The sequence below is a fragment of the Polypterus senegalus genome, chromosome 8, assembly GCF_016835505.1.
Source record: "Polypterus senegalus isolate Bchr_013 chromosome 8, ASM1683550v1, whole genome shotgun sequence".
Taxonomy (NCBI): Eukaryota; Metazoa; Chordata; class Cladistia; order Polypteriformes; family Polypteridae; genus Polypterus; species Polypterus senegalus.
The window spans coordinates 170,242,945-170,255,433 of NC_053161.1; the positions used below are offsets into that span (position 1 = coordinate 170,242,945).

At 38.8% G+C, this 12,489-nt stretch overlaps 1 protein-coding gene across 1 annotated transcript in view; it reads right to left on the minus strand.

The window, feature by feature from the left end:
- The window catches only part of LOC120534504 (NACHT, LRR and PYD domains-containing protein 3-like), a 76,496-nt gene that overhangs the window by 55,474 nt on the left and 8,533 nt on the right, over positions 1–12,489 (minus strand). The window contains 1 exon segment of the mRNA XM_039762106.1: positions 10,371–10,541. Within this exon segment, the coding sequence (XP_039618040.1) occupies positions 10,371–10,455 (85 nt within the window). The 5' untranslated portion in view covers positions 10,456–10,541.

The window sequence follows — 12,489 nt, forward strand, 5'->3', positions numbered from 1 at the left end:
GGCTGGCACGACCATGGACTGCAGTAACACGCTGGCAGGAAGTGGAGCTAAGGGAGATGAATCAACCATCAGTATCTCTTTCCCTAATGGACGATTAAAATCAACTTTACAGACAATTGGCTGGTCCTCATCCGGGTGAATAGTCAAAGATCCGGGGCCCTGCCATGTCACCACACCAACTTTGTCATCTTCATCACAGGTGAGTGAGACAGGATCAGTAACAGCAATCTCATTGATGCAGTCAGCCTGTATTCCTAGAGTTTGTGTGATATCAAATCCACGGTCTCTGCACTGCTTTACTAAACTCCTGACATGACTGGTATTTGTGCCAACAATAACAGGGGTCTGGTCCGCAGTCCTAGGACTGGGGCAAATGAGTGCAAGAACAGTTACAGTTTTACAGGTACCAATAACTTCAGCTGGGTACTCAAGGTCCACTACAATGTAACCACAGTAGGGATAACTATCCTGTGATTCACTCAAACCCCAAATAGCCAGTCCAGACACAGGACGTATTGGGACATCACACAGGTGTTCTTGATACCATGCCTCAAAGATGATGGTAACCGGGGAGCCACTGTCAAACAGAGCATCACAGGAATGACCATTAACTTTTAACTGTACTATGCTAGGTGGACCAATCAAACCATCAGGTATTCCTGCCTGTTCTGGTGCGATTGCAAAACTTCTTTTAACTATGCAGTGTTTTTCATCCCTTGACGGGTTAGTCCTAGGCTGACTCTCCCTAGACGGTTTCAGGGCATGAATTAGTTTTTAATGACTTTGCTCTGATTCTCTTGATTATTGCACTTATTTGCAAAATGTCCATTTTCCCCACACCGGTAGCAGAATTGCTCCTCAGCTAGTCTGGAGATTCTGGGGGAAGAGCTCACTACTTTAGGGAAACTTCCACTGCTGACACCGTAGTTGGGTTGGCTGAACTATCGGCTGGTGTCATTTTCTTATTTAATTGGATCTGTAGTCTCTTTACTTGTTTCTGTAAAGCACGGAGCTCACCTACGTGTGTATCGGCTGAAAACATACTATCTGAGCACTCTTTCTGAGTTTCAGTCGATGAAATTGCAGCAGATGTAACTATAGACTTGAGCTCCTTAAGTTCCGCTTTTAAGCTTTGAATCTCAGCTTGTTTTAAATCACTTGTCTGTTTTGGCTGTACCGGATGCACAAAAGCGGTGAGTTTCCTCCTGGAAGCCTCATATTCTTCTTCAGCGTATTTCACTCAAGAGTTGTAGAAAGGTGGGTGGCTCAGTCTTTCTCTCTCTTAAACGCAACTGAATTAGCATTAGGTCTGCGCAACGGCACCTCTCAATAACTGCTCCAAACGTGCTCTATCCATATTAGCATGGGGAAGCCCACTCTCCGAACAACCTTAGAGAGAGACCGTTCTAAACGTCTGAGGAAATCTGACAATTTCTCCCCTGTTTGCTGCTGCATCAGTCTAAAAGCAAAATACAGATCATCCCCTGATTCTGCAGTCCCAAAGGCACTTTCAAGAGCTTCTAAGTACTTTGTAGGGTTAGCATCAGGATCACTGGTTCGTACAGCCTTTGCTATTTCTAGTGCTGGGCCTTTTAAACTCTCCATTAAACGGCGTTTTTTCTCCTTAGCTGTATATTCACTCTCCTCCACCATAAGCCATGCTTGCTCAAGCCAGTGGTCAAACTGCTCCTCTCCTGCTGGGACAGGCTGTGTTCCTGAGAAGATGCGTAGGCGGCGATATCCACCTTCAGACGAGGGTCTATGGGTCTTTTCTAAGAAGTCACCAAATGCCTGTATCACTGAATCAGCTGAGCCAGTGGGCTTCTGTGCACCTGGCAGTAGAGCTTTAATGTCCTCCATAGTTTTCCCCTCAGCCTGCATTAGCAACTTTAATTTGGTATGAAAGTTTTCATCTGCAGCTGGGGCTCTATCTATGATAACTAATGACCAGGCCTCTCCACCCTCAGGAGGATGCACCTCAGGTGGGACACTTTCGGCAGTTAGGGCTTTTTGCTTTCACACAAGACCATGAGGCTGTTCAGTTCCAAATTGAAAATCCTTCCCCTAACACGTACTCTGCCCAAGCACTTAATAGTCCCAAGAGTCTCTTCAATATGTGCTATTTCCACATCTTCAGGGACAATAACTAACAGTCCATGAGCCTCACTCAATCCTTCACCCCTGCACCATTTCTTTAACTCAGAAACTAACTCAGTTTTCTCAGCCATTACTTAGCGGAATTTTTTTTTCAAAACTAAACCAAACAAAAAAAACTCACTGGTTACCCAAGACACAGTTGTCTCAGCGGTGCCTCCATTTTATGTAGCCCGTCTACTCTAACAGTGTGTAGAAAGGGGCCCCGAGTTCTTCACTCCAATGCCTAAATTAGTATAATTTTAATTACTTTAATATTTTGAGTCTCGGGTCACTATGAACAAAACATTATTAATTAAGTATAGCAATACACTGGTCAGGTAATAACAAATAAATAAAGGTAGATTAAGTTACCTGTTACATTTGTTCCCAACTCAATGGTTTATACTAAACAAACTTATAGAAAAACACCAAGAAACTGGGTTATAAAACAATGGTAAACTCCCCTTTAATTATAAACCAACAAAACACAAGTAATAAACTGGAAATAATCAAAAACTATATTACACTATTAATAATAAAAACACATTCACTCTTATCACTCTATTTAAAACAAAACGTTGCAGGCCTGATTCGTAGCTTGTGAGCGTTGCGACCAAAAACCTATCGGTCCCTTCACTCCACCAGGAGCAACAAAACAAAATAAAAAGTACCCTACTTGGCAATGTGGTTATCAGTCCATCAAATCCTTCCGACCTCTCCGCCTCTATCCACGAGCAGGGAACCGCTGCTGAGCTAATCCTGAAAGCGTCTCCAAATAAACGAACGTCCACCAGAAGCGTGTTGAGCTGCGTTAGCTACTGCCTCTTCACCTTGCTACTTCTCCTCGCTGAGTTAACGAGTGGTTCATTGCCGGATAAACACTGCGAACGTCTAATCGAAATTCTCCGTTTATATCAGCAGTTCATATTCCAGCAAATTATCGTGCTGATAATTTGTCTCCCCAAACTTTCTGCTACACCAACTCGGCATCCTGCTCTCTCCTTCTTTTTTCTTTTTTTCTTCCCTCTCTCGCGGTTCTTCCACCACCTTCCGTTTTTTCTACCCATCCGGTTATCAAAATAAAAGTCTGCATAACCAGGTAACGAACTGCTATACTAAAATGAACAGTTTAAAACATAACATTTACATTTTTTTACATCAGTAACTTATTTACATAAATCAGTTACTTAGTTAAGCACATTTTTAACCTGGGCTACACTTGAAACTCTGATCAGGTTCTAAGAAAATAAACATTCTTTTGATAATTATAAAATACAAAGGAGACAATTTCTCTCAAGAACAAAAATGCTACAAGTTGTGGAGTATGTGAGTGTGTGTGTTTGTGTCCAAATGAAAACAGAATTATATTCAAAGTCATAAGACAATTACTGCATGTGATATATGACTTCTTTTCTAATCCTTTCCTCATGTTGTAAGAAATTTGTACATTTTAAATGTGAAAAGTTTATGTACTGAAATTACATAAGCAGTTTTTTTTTTTAAACAACATTCTGAAACTTTGTTAAAATTCTAAAGGATAAAGCAAAAAATTATGTGTTAACTAATTGAAATTAAGAGTGTATATAGTGGGGAGTCACATGGTGAGCATTTGTAGCGCTACTGCCTTGCAGTAAGGAGAGCAGGATTCACATCCCAAGTCCTTCCTGCATGGAGTTTGTGTGTTCTTCCTGTGTTTGTGTGGTTTTTTTCCAGTTTCCACCCACCTTCCAAAAACATACAAGCTAGATGAATTGGGGACACTAAATTGGCCCTAGTGTGTGTGTGTGTGGTGTGCATGCGTGTGTTTTACCCCACAATAGACTGTCACCCCGTTCAGGGTTTCTTCCTGACTTGAGCCTATACTGGCTGGGATACTGGCTCCTGCACCCCTAGTGATCCTGTTCTGGATTTAGCGGGATAGAAAATGACATGACATGAAAATAGTAGCTTAAAGAAACGTCTTGGTTATTTGTAAAGAATGTGTTTTAACCTTAAAAAAACATTTTTTCATTCAGTCTTCCATGCTGAATTGAATAAGGGCACATGGATATCCATTTTTGGATTGATTTAAAATGATGACGCTCATCTTTTTATTATTTTTTAGAGTATTTTCCCTAACATTACACAGGAAGGGTAAGCAAGTCAGCCGCATAGTAGTGATCATCATGTAGTGTGGAGCAGAGCTCCCTGCACCAAATGACACACAACATTTAATCCTCAGCAGTCCACTGTATTTGTCCTACCTGAGACCTCAGCATGTTTTCATCAGTAATTTATAAAAATAGTTGATTGCTGGCTGATATACCTGAGAAATTCTGTGCTGTTATTTTTGTGTGAAAAAGGTACAGAACAAGCGGCTCAATGTGATGAGAGGTTGACTTAGCAATTTCAATTGGCCAACTGTTTTTCTGTTAATCCTCTCAGCCAATCAAAGGCTTAAAAAATGTATCATTGAATCAGTGGTTTCAATGAAATGAGATGCACTTGTTAGTGTAGGTTCTGCGGGCAAATTTAATTTAATTGTAAAAATAAGCCCAGTTCTTCAAACAGTTATGCCCAATCAGGCTGATGAATACCGAATCAGGGGACTAATGAGCTACTGGTTTAGTTAGCTCTATATTGCATTAGCATCAAAGTAGTAAAACGCTTAAAGTAAACTTTTATAAGGTTTTATCATGGCTCTTAAAAAGAGAGCATAACCAAGGTCTGGGAAGCACACAATAACTGTTTTATTTAAACAATAAATAAATAAGATTAGAGTTTTTATTTAGCTTTAAGTAAGTGTTGCTCAGCTTCTTACTCCCCGTCTCCTTGCTCGCATGTAGTGATTTATATATAAGTTTATATATAGAGTGTTAAGTGGCAGCTCTTCTAGCTTTATGAAGTTATTTATTTGCATAATCCTCTTTTTCTGACCTTATATTAATTGGAGGTTTGGGGATACAAATGTTTAAACTGATTGTTTTACTTTATTATTGGTAAAGCTTGGAAGATTTTAAATAGATTTTTTGTGCTCAAGATAATTTTTTCTTCCTTCGATACTCTAAGATAATTTTCTATAATTATGAATCACATTTACAATGACTGTAGTATTTGAACATTTTAAATATACAGTCTTAGTCTGTTCGTGTTCTTTTTTTTAATCTCTTTGTTTGTAGTTAATTTTTAGACTTCATCTTCAATTAAAAATGCCTTATATCTCTGAGGAGCATAATATTTCATTGCACTATGCACATCAGAGAAAATGACTCTATTAATATAGCAGTGTTTTTATCTTTCTCAGTGGACACTCATAAAGAAACTTTGAGGAACCTTAGTGTGAGTTTCATTTCAAGTTGGCCTGTTTGTTAGATTTTCCAACTCCTCTTTTGCTTCTCGACTTGATTTTGTTTTGCCTTGTCTTTTGTACTGGCATCTTAAAATAATCCAGAAACTGCTTGTCTCACTACACTGAATCATCATAATTTTGTAAACTTTATAGATTTTGAGCTCTATCATTTTTTTACTTACCGTATAATATTATTATGCTATTTATATTAATTTCATAGAGCCGTATCAATTGGGTTTCTTTTGGCCACTTCCACTTGCCAATTATTATTTTACTTAATAATGAAAACTGACCATCCTGAGTCCAATTACAGTTTCTGGCCATTTCTTGTGTCACACAGTCTATTTATGCATAACCTGTAAGGGGCTGGAGTGGTATAATACTGTAGATCAAGTATTGAAACTAATGTTGACAGCTACAAGCAGTCAAGGTTCTTTATTTGCCATTTGTGCATAAAACCAATAGTCAAGGCACATTGGAATTCTTGTGCATAGCTCTTTCAGAGTCATAATAAACATTAAAAAGAAAATAAACAGTAAAACAATATAATAAATAATATGAATTATACCAACACTATACAAAAAGGTGGTAATATCTACACAAAAAATACAATTACATTGCAGATATTTTGCAGTTAAAATATTATACATTTATCACTCCTCATTTACATGACAAGTGAAGTGAGGTAGTATGGGGTTATTTCACATGTTCAGTAATTTTTTTTTGCCATCAGTCTAACTGTGGCTGGGAAGAAGCTATTGAAACACCTTGTTCTGTGAGTGATGATGCTGTCCGCTCTGCTGTGTCTCAGGTTGTACGTACAGTTTTTGTGTCTGAGCAGAGAGTGAGCTGGATGGAATGAGTCCCTGATGATTCCCTGTGCTCTTTTTCCGACAGCAATATGAGTACACAGAGTCCATGGAAGGAAGATTTGTCCCTATGATCCTCTCCACAATCTTTATGACTCTTTGCAAAGCCTTCCTCTCTGCCTGTGTGGTGTTCCCATACCAGACAGTGATGCCTGTGGTGAGAATGTCCTCTATCAGTTCTCTGTAGGCCTGGGTGAAGCCTAATGAAATAAAGCCTTTGCTAGGCTTTTTTCACTGTGGCTGTTGTGTTGAGAGTCCAGCTCAGGTCTGACGTAACCTGCAATCCCAGGAATCTGTGGCTGTCGGCCCTCTCCACCTCAGTCCCTTTGATGATAAGAGGCTGTAGAGCGGGAGGATTCTTCTGATATTAGTTCTTTGGTCTTGTCTGAAGTACCAAAATTGTTCTTTACAAAAGATGTGTTGCAATTTGCTAGGTGCTATAAGATGGAAGTCTGAAATATGACAACAAAGGTGTGCGGCCTCCAAAATAATGTACTAAAGCAAACTGGGACCCTCACTAGGCAGCCCCGATGAGACTCCCCCAGTCCAGATTACTTTAAACTAACTATAGCTTTAGCTTAACTAAAAAATGGAGTAACTGGATAACTGTTCACCAATAAATACAGTATAATGTTTAAAAATACATGAGAACAGGAAGAAACTATTGATAAACTCCTGCTTGTGACTAAAAGGCAAACAATTATCCCCTATAAATAAAAATATTTAATGAAAGAATAAAGAAATAATAAGAAAAGCTTAAAAGAACAAAATGAAGTCAACAAAAGACAGTCCTAAGGAGAACAAATCCCAATACACAAATCTGAGAGCAGAATCCAAATAAAAACTAGTAAAATAGAAAAAAAAAGTAAATCCTAATATGAGGAACGATGCTCTCAATATCCTCCTTCCAAACTGAATGCACCATTTCATTCCACAGTCCTGAGTTAAACAGCCAGAGAGAAGTCTCAGGAGTGACAATATCAAGGTGGCACATGGAATGAATGCCACTTTAAGGTGACAGTACACAATTATAGGCATAATAGAAAATAAAATATGGCAAATAATAACTCCAAAAAAAACAAAATGAGCAGCAAAAAACATAGGTTCAAGCTGAAAAATAACTCTAGGGAGGCAGTTTTTCTTTTATTAATATTTACGGAAAATTATTCCATCCAGCAATCTCTAGCAGTCCAAGTCGCCCCTGAGACTCAAAGTTCAGGCTTTGGAAATTTCTCTATGGCATTCAGCACTGGTGTTGGAATGAGTACTCCTCACAGCTATGTCAGGGATCAGTTCACAACTGCATTCCCTTATGCTGTGCCATACAGGGATCGCTAACCTGTATAGCTGAATCTACACCAGGCAGTAGTCCTATTCCCAGATGCCACAAACACTTCTTGACTTCATTAAATGGTGATCTAACTGTGCTCTCGATACCTTTGTTGAAGGCTCCAAGGTATTAAGAACCCACTGTAGTGTTTTCACTAGTTGAAGTAACTATTTCAGTTGACACAGGTTGAGCTGACACTTAGGTGGTTTTGCCTGCAGTCGGACTGGACTTCATGTGTTTCTGACCACCCATCATGAGACAACTGGTATCTGCACAAATTTGTGCATGTTTCATTGGGAACACTGATGTATGGTAGAACTTGGAGTAGCCAGTGTGTTCTTCTACACTGCAGTTTCCTGGTTAAACAACTTAAGCGCAAAAGAAATACAATGCCTCAACCAACTTATCAGGAAAGTCTGCTCCATCACAGGGCCAATCTTGGACACACTGTGGAAAAGAGGATGTTGTCAAAATTGGACACCATCATGAAAAATCCCCTCCAGGAGGCACTGTCGGAGCACATTCAGCCACGGGCTCATTTCACCACAGTGTGCTAAAAAGTGCTTCTGGGGGGTCTTTTCTCTGCACTGCCATTAGGCACCTCATTTTTTCCTCCAAACAACAAGTCTATACTCTGAGTTAATTTTGCAGTTGAAAGTTAAGTGATGGTATTTCTGCAAAATAAAAAATAAAAAAATTACTATCTATCTATCTATCTATCTATCTATCTATCTATCTATCTATCTATCTATCTATCTATCTATCTATCTATCTATCTATCTATCTATCTATCTATCTATCATATAGTGCCTTACATCTATCTATCTATCTATCTATCTATCTATCTATCTATCTATCTATCTATCTATCTATCTATCTATCTATCTATCTATCTATCACCTGTATTATTTCTCCTGTGAATCCATTTCTTTGTTTTTATGTTTCTGCCCCTTGGGATTAATAAAGTTTATTTACTCTACTCTAATAAAAGGAAATGTCCAGAAGTGACACTTTCTTTTTTTATCTATTTTTTTTTTTTTTCAGTTTTTAATTTGCTTTACTGACAGACACAGAGACCAACAAGTGCAGTCAGCACAAGCACATCTTACATATTTTCTTCCCACATTTATCAAACTAGCTATCAATCGGTATTTTATATTTTGACTATCAAGTTTTATATTCTGAGGAAAAACTAACTGGTTCTGATCTGCTACATTACAATCATTTTTGTTCAGTATTAAAAAATAAGAAAAAGAAAAATAGACTGTGATAACTGGATCCACTCCCAGCAAAGTCTCCCACCTGGGAACTGGGATGGTGACATGCTGGATGTGTGAGTCTTTCTGATAATGAGGCAATGCCTCAGAGAAGACATCTTGCTGTGTGAGGTGCTCTGATCTGCTGGACATTGATAATTCTGCTGTTGATGCTACTGGACAGTTCTGACTGCTCACTTGGAACTTAGGCCTTCCCATGACCTACTAACCCTCTGGTCTGGCGTATTATCCCACACCACTTTTGTTGTACACACTGTCTTTCTGAGGTACACCTGGGTGACTTCCTGCATTTATCTGCTTCAATACTGGTGAGCAAGTGTTTAGGTGATAGATTAGCTGGCATCTCTTGCTGATGTGGCCTTTCACAACCCTCAATCTTTGAAATCAAGCATTAAATATTAGTGGAATCACATCCAACTGATTTTTACAATTTGCTTGGGTGAAATTGTTTTCACTATGAACTCAATGCAATCTAAAGGTATTTGTTTTTAACTGGTTGACTGCCTTGGTCTACTGCTACCTAAACCTTACTCATGTGCCAGTATGAATGACCAAGTGTTCATCTACAGAAGATTAAATATATCAACTGTCTTTCTAGTGTTCTCTTATATGCTTTCTATGGCTTTCTCAACTACCTTTATTAATGTTGCACAACAGCTTAATGACTAAAAATTAACTTTTAAAGATTTTTAATGGCGGAGGCCTTGTGTGGCTTATTGCTGTCTTACAAGCATTTACAGAAGTATCTTAGCAATTCAAAGTATTTTGGCCCCTTGCTATTTGTTTATTTCACAAATTCGTTGAGTTTATTTTATCTTTGCTTTTTTGCGGGTTTTAGAATTCCCAGAGTTTTCCCACACAAACAGAAACCTTTATGTCACCTCAAACACCGACTGCTGCTGACATTGTGCTCATTTCTCAGTCTGAATGTTTCTGCAGTCTCCCACATATTGAGCTGTCTCTCTGCACCACTCCTGTTTGAGCATTTTGTTTTATTTATTTTTATTATGCATTAATTCCCCTCTTTAAACCTGAATGGATGCCGTAATATTAATTTAACAAACACAAATAGTTAATTTCACCAGTCAATGTCCACACTAACTCAGCACTCACTGATCAGCTCATACAAGGACCACTTGACCCCCTGCCCCCCCATGCACTTCAGTGTCATATGAACTTTTCTGTAGAGCAGCTGGAGGTAAACACATGACCTTCTAACAGGAAACAACTGTAAAAAGTGTCAGTCAAGAAAGAAATTCTAGGAAAGAGATTGCAGTATTGTGAGTGATATAGCAAGCAGTCCATCCACTGAACATTAACAAAGCAAATCATATAAAAACAAAAACCCAAACAGGAAATGTGAAGTGTGTGACTTTAAAGATTGGAAGATTTTTTTAAACTCAAAAAGAAAAGTTGCACGTTTTTCTCACCAGACAGAGCAGCAATCTCTTGATCAGATCTTCTTTTCCTGGAGAACAGTTTAACAAATTTGTCACTCAAGCCATGGTCACTCATTTTTAGATTTTCTGAGTTGAATGTCACGTTGTCTCCTTTGAAGTTTGATTCTCACCAAAGTTAATAGACCTCTCAGCTGGCAGAGACTTTGGAAACAACACAGAAAGGACATTAAAAATATACATTAAGAAATAAACAAATGAATTAAAGAGCTGAGCAGGGGAACAGCAGACTTCAAGTCCTCATTTATTTGGGCACAACACAGTGAAAGGACCTCTTTCTCCTGTAAGTGTCCACAAAATACCAGACTTTTAGACACGTAATAACCTTAACTCCATTAACCAATGTGAACCTCTGAGGGGGTTAACCTCCATTGGACCAAAGGCCCAGAATTAAGCCTGGAGATGAGGCACCTTTGGGACACATGAATTCAATGACTGTGTCCACTTTAGGGTGCTCCAGACATATGTTGTATATTTGGTAACATGCAAGCATGAAGTAATAGGAGGTTGTTCTTACATCAAAGCACAAGATAGATAAAATAGATTACTTATAAAAGTTTGATTATAAATTTCAACCAAAAGATACCTACCATGTTGACCAAAGTTTTACTTAAAATTTTAAATAAGAAAAAAAAAACATAATTATTAAAGCTATTGGTCAGATGTCCACAAATAACAATACATAAATATTTGTAGATTCTTCAGTTTAAATGGAAGCATAAAACCCAAATAAATTCATCTTTAATCAGGTCATTTTCTAACCCTCTTAGTCCTGAACAGGGTCACGGAATAAAACCCAGACAGGACGCCAGTCCATTGGAGGGTAAGCACACACATCCACACAGACCCCAAACACACACTACCACCAATTTAGGATCACCAATCTACCTAACCTGTGTGTCTTTGGACTGTGGGTAGAAACTGGAGCACCCAGAGGAAACTCACGCAGACACGGAGGGAACATGCATACTCCAAACAAGGAGGGTCAGGGATTACAAACTGTGGTCTCCTTACCACCATGCCACCCTAAATCTTTAGTATTAAATGAAACAGTGGGCTCTCACAAAAATGACCCTTCAGGATGAATGGAAGCAGCCCAGCATCTAACAAGACAGTGACATGGAGTGCTGACACTGAGAGTGGGCATTCAATGCAGATGCACTTCTTATTAATCACAAACAAAAAAGAAACAAAGTGTCTCTGCTTCTGTCTGATGAAACGAGGCAGATCATGTTAAGCTCATGTATCTCTGATAGTTTTCAGTTCTTTGACAAGAATATGCTAATTTCAGTGCTGACCTCTGGAAGGTCACTTTTGATTTCCTGTGGTGCTAAATTTTCACACAGATGGTGCACTGGTGACAGGGTCACTTGTTAGCCAAGAAGCTCTGGTAATCAGAATGTGCCTCTAAAGTACCAAATCTTTATTAATAATTCCTAATTATAAATTAACTTAAACTTCTTAGCACATTTTGTATATTTGTAGAGTTGCTATTTCTTATAAATAATAGAAAAGAATGGTAGGCATATTTTAAATTAAATAATGTAATCTTTTGACTGCACTGTAATTGCTGGTATCGCTTGCAATGGCACGATAAAGGCCCATTTATACTTGGCGCATTCGTGTTGCTGCAAGGGTCTACTAGGATACACGTGAAATAAAATTCATGAGCAGTCCAGGTGTACAGACCCTTGTGTCCGTGAGCACGTGCCTTCAGAATTTTGTGACCACACAGTCCTGTGCACATTGACTGCGCATGTGCTAGACGAGAAAACACGTGCTCATTCAACCAAGGAGCAGTTGTGTGAAGTGATGCGTCGCTACAATACATTTTACAATACATTTCAATATTAAAATCATACAGATGTAATAGTTGTCTGGAATATGTTTGTGTGTCACTATGAGTTTGCACCTTTTCCCCATTCCTGAGAATGGCTTAATCTGTAAGGCCGTCCAATGGGAAAAGGGGAGGGGAGCACCTGGCTTGGAGGGTCCAACAGACTGTATGGAGGGGAGTCAATGGTATGTAAATAGGTGGTGGGAAAAAGGTGAGGAGAGAGAAGGAGTGCCGAGCCAAAAGAGAAGCAGACGC